Source organism: Salvelinus fontinalis, chromosome 21 (assembly GCF_029448725.1).
Source record: "Salvelinus fontinalis isolate EN_2023a chromosome 21, ASM2944872v1, whole genome shotgun sequence".
In the NCBI taxonomy this organism is placed as follows: Eukaryota; Metazoa; Chordata; class Actinopteri; order Salmoniformes; family Salmonidae; genus Salvelinus; species Salvelinus fontinalis.
Genome location: NC_074685.1, coordinates 18,999,480 through 19,017,387, shown reverse-complemented (window position 1 = coordinate 19,017,387; position 17,908 = coordinate 18,999,480). Strand labels below are relative to the sequence as shown.

The following is a 17,908-nucleotide window of genomic DNA, read 5'->3' as shown; positions in this document are numbered from 1 at the left end:
CCCTCAACACAGGGGCTCCACAAGGGTGTGTACTCCCTGTTTACCCATGACTGCTTGGCCACACATGCCTCCAACTCAATCATCAAGTTTGCATACGACACAACCATAGTAGGCCTGATTACCAACAATGACGAGGTGAGGGCTCTGGCGGAGTGTTGCCAGGAAAATAACCTCTCATTCAACGTCAACAAAACGAAGGAGTTGATGCTGGACTTCAGGAAAAAGCAGCAGGAACACGCTCCTATCCACATTGACGGGACCACAGTGGAGAAGGTGGAAAGCTTCAAGTTCCTCGGCATACACATCACTGACGATCTGCAATGATCCACCCCCATAGACAGTGTGGCGCAACAGTGCCTCTTCAACCTCAGGCTCAAGAAATTTGGCTTGGCCCTTAAGACCCTCACAAACTTTTACACATGCACAATTGAGAGCATCCTGTCGGGCTGCATCACCGCCTGGAACGGCAATTGCACCGCCCGCAATCGCAGGGCTCTCCAGAGGGTGGTGCGGTCTGCCCAACGCATCACCGGGGGCACACTGCCTGCCCTCCAGGACACCTATAGCAGCCGATGTCACAGGAAAGCCAAAAAGATCATAGACATCAACCACCCGAGCGACGGCCTGTTCACCCCGCTATCATCCAGAAGGCGAGGACAGTACAGGTGCATCAAATGTGGGAAATAAATACTGAAAAACAGGGTTACTCAACCCTGCACCCTAGAGGCTGCTGCCCTATATACATGGAATCACTGGTCACTTCAATAATGGAACACTAATAAATTAGTCACTTTAATAAATCAAATCAAATGTATTTATATAGCCCTTCGTACATCAGCTGATATCTCAAAGTGCTGTACAGGAGGTAATAATGTTTACATACTGCTTTACTCATTTCATATGTATATACTGTATTCTATTCTACTGTATTTTAGTCAATGACACTTCGACATTGCTCATTCTAATATTTATATATTTCTTAATTCCATTATTTGACTTTTAGATTTGTTTGTATTGTTGTGAATTGTTAGATATTACTGTACTGTTGGAGCTAGGAACACAAGCATTTTGCTTCAACCACAATAACATCTGCTAAATATGTGACCAATATCACATTTACATTTAAGTCATTTAGCAGACGCTCTTATCCAGAGCGACTTACAAATTGGTGCATTCACCTTATGACATCCAGTGGAACAGCCACTTTACAATAGTGCATCTAGATCTATATATATATAATTTATTTGATAGCCACATTAGCAGCTAATTAGCGTTTCATTTTTCGGAGGTAAATATATTGATAAAAGTCACCTTGTCCTAGAGAGATTTACATGTATCAAAACGTCACCCCGGGAAAAGCCTACACAAAACACAGCCCTTTTTTTCTATAATCCCTAATGAGAAAAATGTATGGTGGAAAAACGATTGGAACCATTTACCTGTTTGACCGCTAGGTTTAATGGGTGATATGGCTCATACTGTTGTACTCTATAGTGTAGTCTCTACGTGGTTACATGCAGTAGAGTACGCAACAACAGAACACCGATGTGACACCTCTCTTTAAAATAAAGCTTTAAGTTCGTGCGCCTGCGCAACATTTTGGGGCTTGGAGAGTAACTGAAGGCTTTGTTGAGACCACCATCGATACGAGGATTGCTCTGCAAAGAAAAAATAACTATTACTCAAGCCCATTGAAAATATTACGAGATGCCGCTTGCCTAATTATCGTGAACTTGCGTTGGAACAAATTACAACACATTATTGAACGGGTTGCAATGGAGCCAACGATTTCCTCCGTATACAAACAAAACCGAGGCTTCTGTTTTTAAGGTGGATATTTAAGCTAGCAGCTACATAGCCAGTCTACATTGGAGTTATTGTCTCTTTGTAAACACTGCGTCAGTTGTGCTAGCTAGCTAACTACCATAACAAAAAAACATGGGACTCGTATATTGTTGAAAGGAGGCCGACTCCTTTCCATTCGTTAGCTAAACATGAGAGAAGAAAATCGTTCTTTCTCAGGAAGGCAGCCCATGGCAATCGAAAGACGAGGTGAACTTTCCAGCTGTGCCGACTTCACGGAGGAGAAAGGGACATCCGAGAGAGATCTGCAACCCTGCAACGCTTTTCATTTGACCTCAAAATAAAACCCTGAGGTTCTGGAGCGATGGAAACCGTGGGGAAATTCGAGTTCAGCAGGAAGGATTTGATAGGACACGGTGCATTTGCGGTGGTGTTCAAAGGCAGGAATAGAGAGGTGAGGGGACGATGTGGCATTTTTTTAACGTATTTTAATTTAAGATTGTATCAATTTAGCTATTATTCAAATGAAGTCTTCCCGAATGCATTGTTCATCATGTTACTCCTACGTTTGTAGAATTTACTCTATGTTGTTTTAGTACGACCTTAAATCGAGAGGCCTGGCAGCTGAAGGATGTGATCGTCTGGGTTGATGATGAAAAATGTCAACAGCCATTTGCAGATGAAATGTGATCTTTTGAGTCTCATGATGATAATTTATTACAAGAGTATTATGAGCATAAATTACAGTATTTTTCTTTAACAGTTTGGTTTGTGATGGTCTAACATCTAGGCTAGAATTATAATTTTATGTTGAAGTGGGTGGGGAGGGTGTTCAAATCGAGATGAAGATGTGAAATGATAAAGAGGGGGAAAAAATGCTATTCCAGAAGTCCAAATTTAAGTATTGACCACAAAGGCATGCTGAGACATGTCTGTCCAACAGCAACACACTTCATGCTGAGGGAGGATTCTGGTCCATGGGAAAATGGAGCCAAGCCTGCTATACATTCCTCTATATGTTGTCACCATGCCTCTTATAGCTAGTAGGTAACTAAGGATTTAAGTCCTGTGTCCATTGTTAATTCCTTCGCTATATAGTAGGCTACCTTACCACTTTCACTATTTTATGTTCCATGCAATTCACCTATTAACATTCATTAAACAAGCCTTACAGGCACCCAGAAAACTGTAGTCAAACTGCATTCTAATTCATAATTCTTGTTTGTCTGTTTTTAGAAACACGCCTGGGAGGTGGCCGTGAAATGTATAAACAAGAAGAACTTGGCAAAGTCTCAGACCCTTTTAGGGAAAGAGATCAAAATTCTCAAGGTAAGGCAAACAGTTTTATTTTGATGTAGTATATTCAATCATTTCCATATGTTTACTCAAATTGAGTTTTTGTTTGCAAAGAACTAACATTTCCTGTTTATTTTCCCCAGGAACTAAAACATGAAAACATTGTTGCATTACATGACTTTCAGGTATGTATTATTAAGCCAAATACATTTTTAAGAAATGTGTGGACAGGGCAAGATTTCTACTATGGAGTTTGAACTTCTGTTTACACTAAGTTTAAAGCGTTTCATGTTTTTCTTCCATGTCCCAGTTGTCATATCAGCCAAGTAGAGCATTTGTGCGTTTTGGATGAAATGCTCATTTTGACCCACTTCTGTTCATTTAATCTTTGTTACATCACTTACTGATTGTGACCAAAGTTGGATGTTTCTATACTGGGCTCTGGGATGTATACTTATATACTTATCATAGGCTGTTTATATTGTAAGGACCCTGGGTTTATAAGCGTGGATATCGACTCTGCCACTTGAGCATGCTTTTGGGGCACAGTCGATAGGGCACTGGACTTCGGGCTAGAAGGTCGAGGGTTCGAGGCCTGCTCCCTGCCTGTTTCATTACAATATATATATTTTTTTTTAACTTTTAGCTAATGATATTCATGGTTAAGAAACGTTTTGCCAATGATCTACATTTTTGTTATTCATGGTCTTCCTACACATGAAGACATTGACAATCATGAATACTGGAGCAGCTTCAAAATATCCACATCTTACAACACAAATTGGCCCGACCCAGTGTAGCTTGATCTGTGCTAATTTCAAGACACGTTAGTTCATTTGACGATCCTTTCAGCCTCAAGCAATAACAAGGTCACAGTCAGGTGGAAAACGGTTCCAGAAACTGGAATGTCACATCCCACCGAAGGGTTTTGGTAGCCATCTTTCTGTGGTCCCACTATGAAACCATATGGCTCTAAGTGGCGATGATTGAAGATTATCTCATACAGGCGTTTTCCAGTAGTCAGAGGTTTGTGTTGTCACAGTGCTAAGCCAATACAGCAGCCTGCCATGTTTACACCTGTCCTCTGAGCTGCAGCCTAGGCAGCCATGCAAACTGTGTTCTCAGGTACATGATGCGTTTTATTTGTTTTCCTATGGAGTCACATAAAACTGGGATGGTAAGGATTGTATAAACCACTGCTACCTAAATTACGTTGCTTTATAAAGTCCTTTTTACATCAGCAGATTTCACAAAGTGCTTATACAGAAACCCAGGCTAAAACCCCAAACAGCAAGTAATGCAGATGTTGAAGCACAGTGGCTAGGAAGAAACCTAGTGATGAACCAGGCTCTGAGGGGTTGACAGTCCCCTTTTCACTGTGCCGTGCAGAGATTATAAGAGTACATGGCCATTTTAGGCCAGATCGTTCTTCAAGATGTTCAAACGTTCATAGATGACCAGCGGGGTCAAATACTAATCAGTGGTTGTAGAAGGTGCAAAAGGTCAGCACCTCAGGAGTTAATGTCAGTTGGCTTTTCTTAGCCGAGCATTCAGTTGTCAATGCCAGGAGGGTTGCCATTATTGATCGCTAAAAATAATTTTTACACCTCTCCCACACTAAATTTACATCCGAACAGCAATTCCTCACCACAAACTGGCAGATGCTTTTTTTCCCTTTAACCTCTCTTGGGTACGTGAGACGTTAGCGTCCCACCTCTTCAACAGCCAGTGAAACTGCTGGGCGCCAAATTCAAATACAGAAATACTCATTGTAAAAATTCAGAAAACAAAACATATTTTACATAGGTTTAAAGATTAACTTCTTGTGAATCCAACCACGGTGTCAGATTTAAAAAATGCTTTACGACGAAAGCATACCTTACGATTATTTGAGAACATAGCCCACTAGACAAATCATTACAAACAGTAACCAGCCAAGTAGAACAGTTACACAAGTCAGAAATAGAGATAAAATTAATCCCTTACCTTTGATGATCTTCAAATGGTTGCACTCAGCAGACATTCATTTACTCAATAAATGCTCCTTTTGTTCGATAAAATCTCTTTCTATCCAAAAACCTCAGTTTTGTTTGCGCGTTTTCTTCAGTAATCCACAGGCTCAAACGCAGTCAAAACAGGAAGACAAAAAAATCAAATTGTATCCTTAAAGTTCATAGAAAAATTTCAAAAGATGTTTATATTAAATCCTCAGGTTGTTTATAGCCTAAATAATCGATAATATTTCAACCGGACAATAACGTTGTCAATATGAAAGGTACTGTCTCGGTCGCGCGCATGAAAAAGCTCTGTGACACTTTCGGGTCCACTCATTCAGACTGCTCTTACTTCCTAATTTTTCAGAATACAAGCCTGAAACAATTTCTAAAGACTGTTGACATCTAGTGGAAGGCGTAGAAACTGCAATTTTAGTCCTAAGTCAATGGATACTGTAATGGTATTGAATAGAAAACTACAAAACCAAAAGAAAACTACTTTTTGGCAGGCGAAAACTAGGTTTTCGCCTGCCAAATCAGTTCTGTTATACTCACAGACACTATTTCAACAGTTTTGGAAACTTTAGAGTGTTGTCTATCCAAATCTACCAGTTATATGCATATCATATCTTCTGGGCCCGAGAAGCAGGCAGTTGAATATGGCATGCATTTCATCCAAAATTCCGAATGCTGCCTCCTACCCTAAAGAAGTTAACAAGTCCGACGAGCCCGACGTGAAGGGAACCGGGAACATGCCCAAGTCCCTGTCATTTGCGTGAAGATGGAGAAAAAGAGGACAGAGGTCAGGCTGCCTTCTGAGAATTCATAGGCGATCGAATAAACCCTCACTGCCTTCCGTTCTGCTAGTTAACATGCAATCATTGGAAAATAAAATAGACGACCTACAAGGAAGTTTAACCTACCAACGGGACATTAAAAATACATTTCTTAGGCTTCACGGAGTCGTGGATGAACGACAACAATATCAACATATAGCTGGCTGGTTATACACTGTATCGGCAGGATAGAACCGCGACGTCTGGTAAGGCAAGGGGGGCAAACTATGTATATATGTAAACAACAGCTGGTGCTAGATATCTAAGGAAGTGTCGCGGTTTTGCTCACATGAGGTAGAGTATCTGATGATAAGCTGTAGACCACACTATCTACCTAGAGTTTTCATCTGTATTTTTCGTAGCTGTCTACATACCACCACAGACTGATGCTGGCACTAAGACCGCATTCAATGAGCTGTAGTTTGCCATAAGCAAACAGGAAACCACTCATCCAGAGGCTGTGCTCCTAGTGGTCAGGGACTTTAATGCAGGGAAACTAATGTGCAACCAGAGGGGGGAAAACTCTGGACCGCCTTTTCTCCACAAACTGAGACGAGTACAAAGCTCTACCTCACCCTCCATTTGGCAATCTGACCATAATTCTATCCTCCTAATTCCTGCTTACAAGCGAATATTAAAGCAGGAATCACCAGTGACTCGATCAATAAAAAAGTGGTCAGATGAAGCAGATGCTAAGCAACAGGACTGTTTTGCTTGCACAGACTGGAATATGTTCCAGGATTCATCCGATGGCATTGAGGAGTACACCACATCAGGCATTGGCTTCATCAATAAGTGCATCGATGACGTTGTCCCCACAGTGACCGCACGTACATGCCATGGATTACAGGCAACATCGGCACTGAGTTAAACGCTAGAGCTGCCGCTTTCAAGGAGCGGGATTCTAACCCGGAAGCTTATAAGAAATCCCACTATGCCCTCCGATGAACCATTAAACAGACAACGTCAGTACAGGACTAAGATCTAATCATACTACACCGGCTCAGAAGCTCGTCGGATGTGGCAGGGCTTGCAAACCATTGCAGACTACAAAGGGAAGCCCAGCCGAGAGCTGCCCAGTGACACAAGCCTACCAGATGAGCTAAACTACTTCTATGCTCGCTTTGAGGCAAATAACACTGAAACAATCATGAGAGCACTAGCTTTTCCGGAAGACTGTAGGATCACTCTCTCCGCAGCCGATGTGATTAAGACCTTTTAAATGGGTCAACACTTCACAAGGCCGCAGGGCCAGACGGATTACCAGGACGTGTACTGCGAGGATGCGCTGACCAACTGGCAAGTGTCTTCACTGACCTTTTTAACCTCTTCCTGTCCAAGTCTGTAATACATGTTTTAAGCAGACCACCATAGTCCCTGTGCCCAAGAACACTAAGGTAACCTGTCTAAATGACTACTGACCGTAGCACTCACATCTGTAGCCATTAAGTGCTTTGAAAGGCTGGCCATGGCTCACATTAACACCACTATCCCAGAAACCATAGACCCACTCCAATTTGCAGATCCACAGATGATGCCATCTCTATTGCACTCCACACTGCCCTTTCCCACCTGGACAAAAGGAACACCTATGTGACAATGCTGTTCATTGACTACAGCTCAGCATTCAGCACCACAGTGCCCTCAAATCTCATCAATAAGCTAAGGACCCTGGGACTAAACACCTCCCTCTGCATCTGGATCCTGGACTTTCTGATGGGCCGGCCCCAGTTGGTGAGGGTAGGTAACAACATATCTGCCGCGCTGATCCTCAACACGGGGGCCCCTCAGGGGTGTGTGCTTAGTCCCCTCCTGTACTCCCTGTTCACTCATGACTGCACGGGCAGGCACGACTCCAACACCATCATTAAGTTTTCCGATGACACAACAATGGTAGGCCTAATCACAGACAACGATGAAACAGCCTATAGGGAGGAGGTCAGAGACCTGGCCATGTGGTGCCAGGACAACAACCTCTCCCTCAACGTGATCAAGACAACGGAGATGATTGTGGACTACAGGAAAAGGAGGACCGAGCATGCCCCCATTCTCATTGACGGGGCTGTAGTGGAGCAGGTTGAGAGCTTCACATTCCTTGGTGTCCACATCACCAACAAACTAACATGGTCCAAGCACACCAAGACAGTCATGAAGAGGGCACAACAAAACCTATTCCCCCTCAGGAGGCTGAAAAGATTAGGCATGGGTCCTCAGATCCTCGAAGTTCTACAGCTGCACCATTGAGAGCATCACTGCCTGGTATGTCAACTCCTCGGCCTCCGACCGCAAGGCACTACAGATGGTAGTGCGTATGGCCCAGTACATCACTTGGGCCAAGCTTCCATCCAGGACCTCTATACCAGGTGGTGTCAGAGGAAGTCCCTAAAAATGGTCAAATACTCCAGCCACCCTATTCATAGACTTCTCTCTGCTACCGCACGACAAGCTGTACCGGAGCGCCAAGTCTAGGTCCAAGAGGCTTCTAAACAGCTTCTACCCCCCAAGCCATACGACTCCTGAACATCTAATCAAACCTACATGTATATATTACCTCAATTACCTCGACTAACTGGTGCCCCCGCACATTGACTCTGTACCGGTACCCCCTGTATATAGTCTCGCTATTGTTATTTTACTGCTGCTCTTTAATTACTTATTCATGTTTTTGAAACTGCATTGTTGGTTAGGTGCTTGTAAGTAAGCATTTCACTGTTTTTGGCGCATGTTACTAATAAAATTTGATTTGATTTAGTATCCAAACTTTTTCAATAGCCTTTCAAATCGTTCCTATACTACAAACTTTTCCAAAACAACAAACCGAGCTCTCCCTAGATCTGCGTTCAACAGGAAGTGACGAGAACACAAGTTGCAATTTCGAAATTTGGTTGTGTATCAGCAGTTTTACTCTTATGTCAGTCAATTAGCCCATGTCAGCTAACATTTTTGGGATTGCTAAAATAGTTTAGCGGGCAGCAATCTAAATGTGTTATTGTTGAGGCCCCTCATTGTCGGGGCCCCCATTGATTTTGTTAGCCTCACTCAGATATCATATTAAAAACTACAAACATTTCTCTCCAACCTATGACAGGATGCGGGTACGCAGACCCGCGAGCAACTGCGGCCCCTTGTGATGAGTTCAGGATTTTTGTGGCCCCCGCCCCCATCAAAGTTGCACATCCCTGATCTAGATCATTAGGCTTGCCTTGTCTTATCCAATTCCACCAGCTTCAAAGTCTTACTGTATTTCATGCTACAGTATTTCTATAAGATTCAAAATTGACTCACATCACATAGATAGGTTTTGTATTTACCTTTGCTGCAGTTAACCTCGTAAAACCATCCGGAAGTCTCGGAAGCTTACATTCTGTTTCACTACAGTCTGGTAATTTTCGAGGCTAGGCTGCTGTAGCCCTCTGGGCAAACATACATGTATGTTTGACCTGTGAGGTACACAGTTCTGTGCATCCCTGCGTGATATGTGCTGCAGTTCACTGGACTCCTTGGCTCATTGCTACATGTGAGTGGCGTGGTGTATGGAGAAGAAAAGCCATGCCCTGTGTTAAGCTCCTGTGTTGGTAGAACATCTGGCTGGCATGTTGGCCTACACTCCTCTAGGCACGTAGCATTGGGGAGGAGCACTGTATGCATCATTTTCTATTGTATGCTGGTTGTCATAAACAGGATATGTTAGCAGGTCAGTAAGCCAAAACCACCTTGGGCAGACATACTGTATGTCTGTCCCTGCATGCATGGCAAAGTACAATGGAAACCAGATGGCTGGCTGCTATCTGGCCAAAAAAACAACTTTAGAAGCTATGACTCAGCAGTAGTTAACTCTGAGATCAGCCAGTACTCTAGCTCTGATTGGCTGTCGAAAGAGACCTAGGCATGGAGAAGAGCAGGGTCATCTGTTTCTATGTGAAGGGCTTTTTGAAGTGTGCTGCACTGTCTTGTTTTCATAAGGCCTGTGCCATTGCTGACAAGCTGTTGGTAAAACGTAGAGAGAAAAAAGGGTTGCCAGGGCTCAGTAATGCCCATCTGTTTTCAGTGTCAAAAAGCAGCCAAGCTACTAGGGCCGGGACGATAACAGTATCTCGCGATACTCATTGGTATCGTGGCAAGGAAACAAAACAGGCTGATTTAACTTCTTTAGGAAAACAGCCCTAATGTTGGAAACAAACATTATGTTGTCATCCAGGGTCACATTTATATATTTTCCAAGCTATATAGCACACAATATTTGACATATAGCAGGTTTTTAAAGGACCACAGAGTTTGGTCTGCTTCTTGTTTTAATATATTCTGATACTGGTATTGTCACAGCCCTACAAGCTACTGAGGTGGGCGTAATATGGCGTACGACTCTAATTGTTTGTTTGTGCTTTGGAAGATAATTTGTTTTGGTTTCAGACAACAGACTTGTACCATCTCTTTAACAGTGAACCTCCCTGGTGGTCCAATATTGCCTTTGTCAGCCAAGTCAAGCTGTCCCCCCACAAAAACCCAATTAGCTTTAATGCAGATGCCTCTCTGAAATGAACGCTCAGACACTGCATACAGTAATTTTTTTATTACAGTGCTTTATAATCCATTACACTCTTGACATGCCAACTGTTGCTATGGGGGAAGACTAGCCTATCAGTTTCTAAATTGACCTTTCCTGTTTGTGTGTCATGCAGGCAGCCCCCATATTCATATGGCTCTGTGGCACATTCATGGTACTTCTGAATTTTAGTTAGTCAGGTTAAGCCTTGCTCCCAATATGTTCTATGATGAGCTCAGTTCTATTGGTGTGCTACTTGTGCTGAAGGCAGCAGTACTGGAGAACCCTGTAGAGGTTAGCTAGCTAGATGTTGATCCTGTCCACCTTTAGCTGAATGAGCGCGATGACTCAGATAATCGCTTTAGCATGGTTCACACTTTATCTGTCACAACAGGGGGACCCTCTGAACTCTTGCCCACTCCTGGTCTGCATTAACCTCTGTGACCCCCAGGCAAACACGGCCCATACTGTTAACTCAGCACGGAGCCCAGGGACTTAGCGTAGTGATGTGCCGTTACCTCTATCGTTGGTTTGAGCTCAAACAACTTGAAAAGCCAGTAGTCATTGTAGTGGATTATGTCAAAGAAGATGTAACATAAGTTCCAGTGAGGTAGACTTAAATTTGACTAACATGCATATTTTGATTACACATTCTTCTCTACAAATGTCCATTTTCAGAAGTCATCCTTCTTAATTTACCCTACCTAGTCCAGTGAAGCAATGACTTTTTACTTAAGTCACCGAGCACAAGTAGGTATGTGCCTTCATCAACTCCTGCTCCATAACACATTGTCGCAGATCCTATTGTTCCAAGTGGTCAAAGTGTTGACATGCAAAAACCTCCGATACCTGGATGTATAGCACTTTCCTTTTTGTCCTCTGCACCCATCCTGACTTGTGTGTGTTTGTCTCTCTCTAGGAAACGGCCAGTTCTGTGTACCTGGTCATGGAGGTAAGCTTCTGGTGTTGTCATGTTTGTCTTTGTCCCTTGTTTTGGTCTGAGGTTCGACACAAGCACTGCTGCTCTAACTCGACCCTCACGGAGACTGTAATTAGCTAAGTCCTTCGGCTCGCAGGAAACATGAGCATTGGGGAGAGAATTAACTTCTGTATAAAGAAAAAAAAAATAAGCTACAGATCCTCGGTTGTGCCTAATCAAATTACAATCAGACCTCAGGACTGCTATTGTGTTCAGTTAGGCTTAGGGTTGAACAATTCGGGGAACTTTCTATAATTCCCTGGTTTCCCAAAATCCCAGTTGGAGGAATCCAGAGAATCAGGAGGGTTGGTATATGCAGGAAAACAGGAATCCTCCAACATGGATTTCTGGGGAAAAAGGGGGAATTTATTGAAAGGTCCCCGAATTTTACAAACCTATTTACAGTGGTAAGACAAATTATGTGAACCCTTTAGAATTACCTGGATTTCTGCATAAATTGGTCATAAAATTTGATCTGATCTTCATCTAAGTCACAACAATAGACAAACAGTCTGCTTAAACTAATACTACACAAACAATTATACGTTTTCATGTCTTTATTGAACACACCGTGTAAACATTCACAGTGCAGGGTGGGAAAAGTATGTGAACCCTTGGATTTAATAACTGGTTGACCCTCCTTTTGGCAGCAATAACCTCAATCAAACGTTGTCTGTAGTTGTGGATCAGACCTGGACAATGGTCAGGAGGAATTTTGGACCATTCCTCTTTACAAAACTGTTTAAATTCAGCAATATTTGTGGGGTATCTGGTGTGAACCGCTCTCTGGAGGTCATGCCACAGCATCTCAAATCGGGATGAGGTCAGGATGTGAAGGTGTATTTTCTTCTGTTGAAGCTATTCTGTTGTTGATTTACTTCTGTGTTTTGGGTCGTTGTCCTGTTGCATCACCCAACTTCTGTTGAGCTTCAATTGGCAGACAGATAGCCTTACATTCCCCTGCAAAATGTATTGATAAACTTGGGAATTCATTTTTCTGTTGATGATAGCAGCTGTCCAGGCCCTGAGGCAGCAAAGCAGACCCAACCTATGATGCTCCCTCCACCATATTTTACAGTTGGGATGAGGTTGTTGTGCTGTGCCTTTTTTTCCTCCACACATAGTGTTGTGTGTTCCTTCCAAACAACTCAACTTTAGTGTAATCTGTCCAAGAATATTTAGCCAGTAGCGCTGTGGAACATCGAGTTATTTTGCTAACTTCAGACGTGCAGCGTTGTTTTGTTTTTGGGACAGCAGGGGCTTCATCCGTGGTGTCCTCTCATGAACACCATTCTTGTTTAGTGTTTTACGTGTCGTAGACTCGTCAACAGGGATGTCAGCATGTTCCAGAGATTTCTGCAAGTCTTTAGCTGACACTTTAGCTGATTCTTCTTAACCTCATTGAGCATTCTGCGCTGTGCTCTTGCAGTCATCCTTGCAGGACGGCCACTCCTAGGGAGAGTAGCAACAGTGCTGAAATTTCTCCATTTATAGGCAGTTCGTTTTACCGTGGACTGATGAACTTCAAGGCTTTTAGATACTTTTATAACCCTTTCCAGCTTTATTCAAGTCAACCATTCTTAATCTTAATCTCTTTTGTTCGAGGCATGGTTCACGTCATGCAATGCTTCTTGAGAATAGCAAACTCAAATTTTGTGAGGGTTTTTTGTAGGGCAGGGCAGCTCTAACCAACATCTCCAATCTCGTCTCATTGATTGGACTCAAAGTTAGCTGACTCCTGACTCCAATTAGCTTTTGGAGATGTTATTAGCCTAGGGGTTCACATACTTTTTACAACCTATACTGTGAATGTTTAACTTCTTGGAACTATAGGGGGTGCTGTTCCGCATTAGCATATTTGTGTCTCCAAATTAAACTGCCTCGTGCTAAATTCTTGATCGTACAATATGCATATTATTGTTATTATTGGATAGAAAACACCTTCTAGTTTCTATAGAAGTTGAAATTTTGTCTCTGAGTGGTACAGAACAATTTCTACAGCACTTTTCATGACAGGGTTCAGATTTCAAAATTTTTTACCTCTGATCTGGGGTCTGTTTTTAAGGCGACAGTGAATGCTGTGAAGAAACCGACACTGCCTACGTCTTCCTCTGGGTGTCTGTACGTCATCACGCTTTCAATGGAATCGATGGGATATTCACAGCCATTATAAAAGACCAAAATGTATAGAGACCGCCCTTTCTCGTCGTGCGCCTGAAGAGTGAAGGGCATCGGACCTGCCTCGTTCCAAATCGTTTTCTAACCAGCAATATTTCTCCGGTCATGTTTTTACTCGTTTTAGGTGTTAAAAACATCATAATGTAGTTAATTTGAACCGTTTTATAGCAATTTATATCCGTTTAGTGCGATTTTGAGGAATTTATTTGTTGTGCACTCTGAAACTTTGGACACGTTTTGGGGTGTCGGTCGTTGGTGGTGGACATTTCGAAGGACAGAGGACATCTATCGACCAAAAGACGTTTATAACATAGAAAGGATACATTGCCCAAGAATCTGATGGAAGAACAGCTCAAAGTAAGCAATATTTAATATGATAAATCGTGTTTCTGTCGAAATATTTTAAACGCATATTTCGCCATTTTGTTTGGTATAGCTTCACTTGGCGAACCCTGTATTGAAAAGTAAGGATAATTTTAAAAATGTAAATCAGCGGTTGCATTAAGAACTAATTTGTCTTTCGATTCCTGTAAACCCTGTATTTTTTAGTCAAGTATATGATTAGCTATTAATTAAACTAGATCACTCTGAAAGATGGCGACCGACATTTTCAGGCTTGTTTTGCTACTATTTTCATTGTGTAACCACGGTTTTGTATGGCTAAATATGCACCTTTTCGAACAAACTGTATATGTATATTGTAAAATGATGTTACAGGAGTGTCATCGGAAGAATTCTGAGAAGGTTAGTGAAAAAATTAATATCTTTTGGCGATGTTGACTTTTATCGCTCACTTTGGCTAGAATCAATGCTGGGCTGCTATGTGCTATGTGCTATGCTAATATAACGATTTATTGTGTTTTCGCTGTAAGACACTTAGAAAATCTGAAATATTGTCTGTATTCACAGGATCTGTGTCTTTCGATTAGTGTATGCTGTGTATTTTTACGAAATGTTTGATGATTAGTAGTTAGGTAAACACGTTGCTCATTGTAATTATTCTAGTCCATTTGTGATGGTGGGTGCAATTGTAACCTATGGCAGCTACCTGAAATATGCACATTTTTCTAACAAAACCTATCCCATACCATAAATATGTTATCAGACTGTCATCTGATGAGTTTTTTTCTTGGTTAGGGGCTATAAATATCTTAGTTTAGCCGAATTGGTGATAGCTACTGGTGTTGGTGGACAAATAAAAGATGGTGGATTATGCTAATGTGTTTTTAGCTAATAGATTTACATCTTTACATATTGTGTCTTCCCTGTAAAACATTTTAAAAATCTGAAATGGTGGCTTTATTCACAAGATCTGTATCTTTCATCTGGTGTCTTGGACTTGTGATTTAATGATATTTAGATGCTACTATCTACTTGTGAAGCTATGCTAGCTATGCTAAACAGTGTGTGGGGGGTGGGGGGTGCTCCCGGATCCGGGTTTCTGAGGCAGTAGAGGTTAAATTATGTATTCAATATAGTCAAGAAAAATACAATAATTTGTGTGTTATTAGTATAAGCACACTGTGTTTGTCTATGGTTGTGACTTAGATGAAATTTAATTTTTATGACCAATTTATGCAGAAATCCAGGTAATTCCAAATGGTTCACATATACTTTTTCTTGCCGCTGTAGGATAGTAGGTTTCATGGGTTCCATTGGGTCATGTCAACTTAACCGCCCTCCATCTGAGGGTTGTGACTAAACACCTCAGTAGTTTAACAAAATAAAAGACCCAATTCCTGCTGAACTCAACTTGATTGTTTTTCTAGCTTTCTTGTTAAACGGGAACTTGTATGTCTTACAGAGTGAAGTGACACAAGACAAAACCTTTTCAGGGATACACAAAGGAGTCAAAAGACCACCTGTGGTCCAAACTTACCCCACCCATTGACCAGGCTTCATTCATATTAATGCTGCACCATCAGTGTCATTCAGTTAGCCGCCACCCCTCTCTCTCACACTCACACACACCTCCTTAGTGAGGAGTATTATGTATCTATCCCCATTTAGGGCTGTCCCTGACTAAAACTTTGTACATTTGCTAAAAATATATATTTGATTGCGCGAAATGTCAGACATTTAAAGCCTTAATGTTTCTTCAGCAATTCAATCTCTGTGTGTGTTGCTCTCTGCTGATTGTATGTCTCCAAATGTCATTCCCTTTCATCTTTCTATCTTTCTCTAGTACTGCAATGGTGGGGACCTAGCGGACTATCTCCACTGTAAGTGGACTATTTCATCTGTCAAAAGCCCAAAGAAGCTCTCATTAGAATTACTTGCTTTCCTTCAGTTGCGCCTCTGTAGCACATATTGTGGTAAATTCAGTGGGGGAAGGTTTCAGAGCACACATTGAAATGGGGGAAGGTTTCAGAGCACACATTGAAATGGGGGAAGGTTTCAGAGCACACAATGAAATGGGGGAAGGTTTCAGAGCACACAATGAAATGGGGGAAGGTTTCAGAGCACACAATGAAATGGGGGAAGGTTTCAGAGCACACAATGAAATGGGGGAAGGTTTCAGAGCACACAATGAAATGGGGGACGGTTTCAGAGCACACAATGAAATGGGGGAAGGTTTCAGAGCACACAATGAAATGGGGGAAGGTTTCAGAGCACACAATGAAATGGGGGAAGGTTTCAGAGCACACAATGAAATGGGGGAAGGTTTCAGAACACACAATGAAATGGGGGAAGGTTTCAGAGCACACAGTGACTGGAGCCAGCTTGTGTGTGTGGAAAAAGCTGGGTATATTGAAAGTCACCTAGAGCATCAAGGCAGAGTATTAGAGTATGTTGGCAAAGTGAAAATGAAAGCTGGGATGATGTAATGAGGGTGTGGGCTGAAACAACCAGGCCTCTGAATTTAGCACAGGAAGTTTAAGCCCTCCCTAGGTTGCTTGTTTATTTAGACTCCAGTCCCAGGCTACAGGGAAGCTGTGTTTTGATAGGCTGCTGGGGAACAGGAACAGGTCTGGTGTTTCTGTTAGGATGCAAGGGGGGCACGCTGTCTGACTTCCACAGACGACTGAGGGGGAGGGAGGGATTCTGACACCATCTCTGGGCCAGGGAAGTGATTGGAGAGAGAGGTCAGTGCGGTGATGAACAGTGAGAGCCAGAGGAAGGTGGAATGAGAGACGATGCCTCGTCTGCGCCTGTTTTTGCCGTTACATTTGGAAGTGAAATGAACATGCTTGTTATGGTCTGTGAAGCAAGGCTAACCACACGACAGTCAAATGGCACCAAAAAGAAAGTTCAGTATTGAAAAATAACAATTTACATACTCAACCTTATTTGACTATCAAAAGTATTTTATTTTCCCTTAATGGCAGTCTGTCCTGTCCCACCCCTCCACCCCTAGCCAAGGGCACCCTGAGTGAGGACACTATCCAAGTGTTCCTGCAGCAGATAGCCGGGGCCATGAGGGTGCTGCAGGCCAAGGGGATCATTCACAGAGACCTCAAACCACAGAACATTCTGCTCTCCTACCCCGCAGGACGCAAGTCCCACTCCACCAACACCTGCATCAAGATAGGTAAGGGAGTGTGTGTGCACATGCTCAGTAATGCATCATATAAATGATAGAGACGTGTTCAATCTTATAGCTGTGAAGAATGAATGAGTGCAGGGCTGAAGACGGAAGAGCATCATTTTATACAACGTTAGACCTTACTCATATTAATCCCTCTCAAGCCCATGTATCCTGCAGACAGAATTGATTGCCTTTGTGAAGACTGAAACATGCTTCACAACAGACTGCTATAATCCTGATACTTATTTTGAAACTTGCTCATTTATTTTTGTGTGGATATTTCTCAGTGCCCATTGATCTTGAATGTTAGCCTTTTTAACCCCCAAAGGTTGATGTACGCGCCCCCACAAATCTAATTAGCATTAAACAAATTCCCATAAAAAATCAGTCAGGCATCTGCCTATGTTGCAGTTCTGCATCTGTAGTGAAAGGTGACAGAGCTAGAGCAGTGTTTGTCAGACTGAGACATCCCGAAAATTGTTCTTCACACAAAATCGTCTGTAGCATCGGAACGGTTTGGCCTACACACTAATATGACCCCTCTATGGTAAGATGAGACTCTCACAAACACGTACATGTTGCTTTAGGACGCCCACAGGTCTCACAAGACTTGTATGAAGGTCCCCGGTACCAGTTGAAAAAAAATTAATGGCACTATCTGTTGTTCCATGTAGTGAATCTGTTATTCAATGCGTTTGTATGGGCTAATAGCAGTAAGGCCTAAAAAATTATATACATTTATTTTTTTTG

General features: G+C 42.3%; 1 protein-coding gene across 4 annotated transcripts in view; it reads left to right on the top strand.

Moving 5' to 3' along the window:
- The first annotated feature begins 1,513 nt into the window (after positions 1-1,513).
- The window catches only part of LOC129818376 (serine/threonine-protein kinase ULK1-like), a 41,739-nt gene continuing 25,344 nt past the window's right edge, over positions 1,514-17,908 (top strand). For 3 of the 4 annotated variants that reach the window (XM_055874204.1, XM_055874206.1, XM_055874203.1), the window contains exons 1-6: positions 1,514-2,257; positions 3,040-3,132; positions 3,243-3,284; positions 11,392-11,424; positions 15,815-15,851; positions 16,988-17,161. In XM_055874204.1, the coding sequence (XP_055730179.1) occupies positions 2,168-2,257; positions 3,040-3,132; positions 3,243-3,284; positions 11,392-11,424; positions 15,815-15,851; positions 16,988-17,161 (469 nt within the window). In that variant the 5' untranslated portion in view covers positions 1,514-2,167. The remainder of the gene's footprint in view (positions 2,258-3,039; positions 3,133-3,242; positions 3,285-11,391; positions 11,425-15,814; positions 15,852-16,987; positions 17,162-17,908) is intronic. The other variant, XM_055874205.1, reaches the window with a different exon arrangement.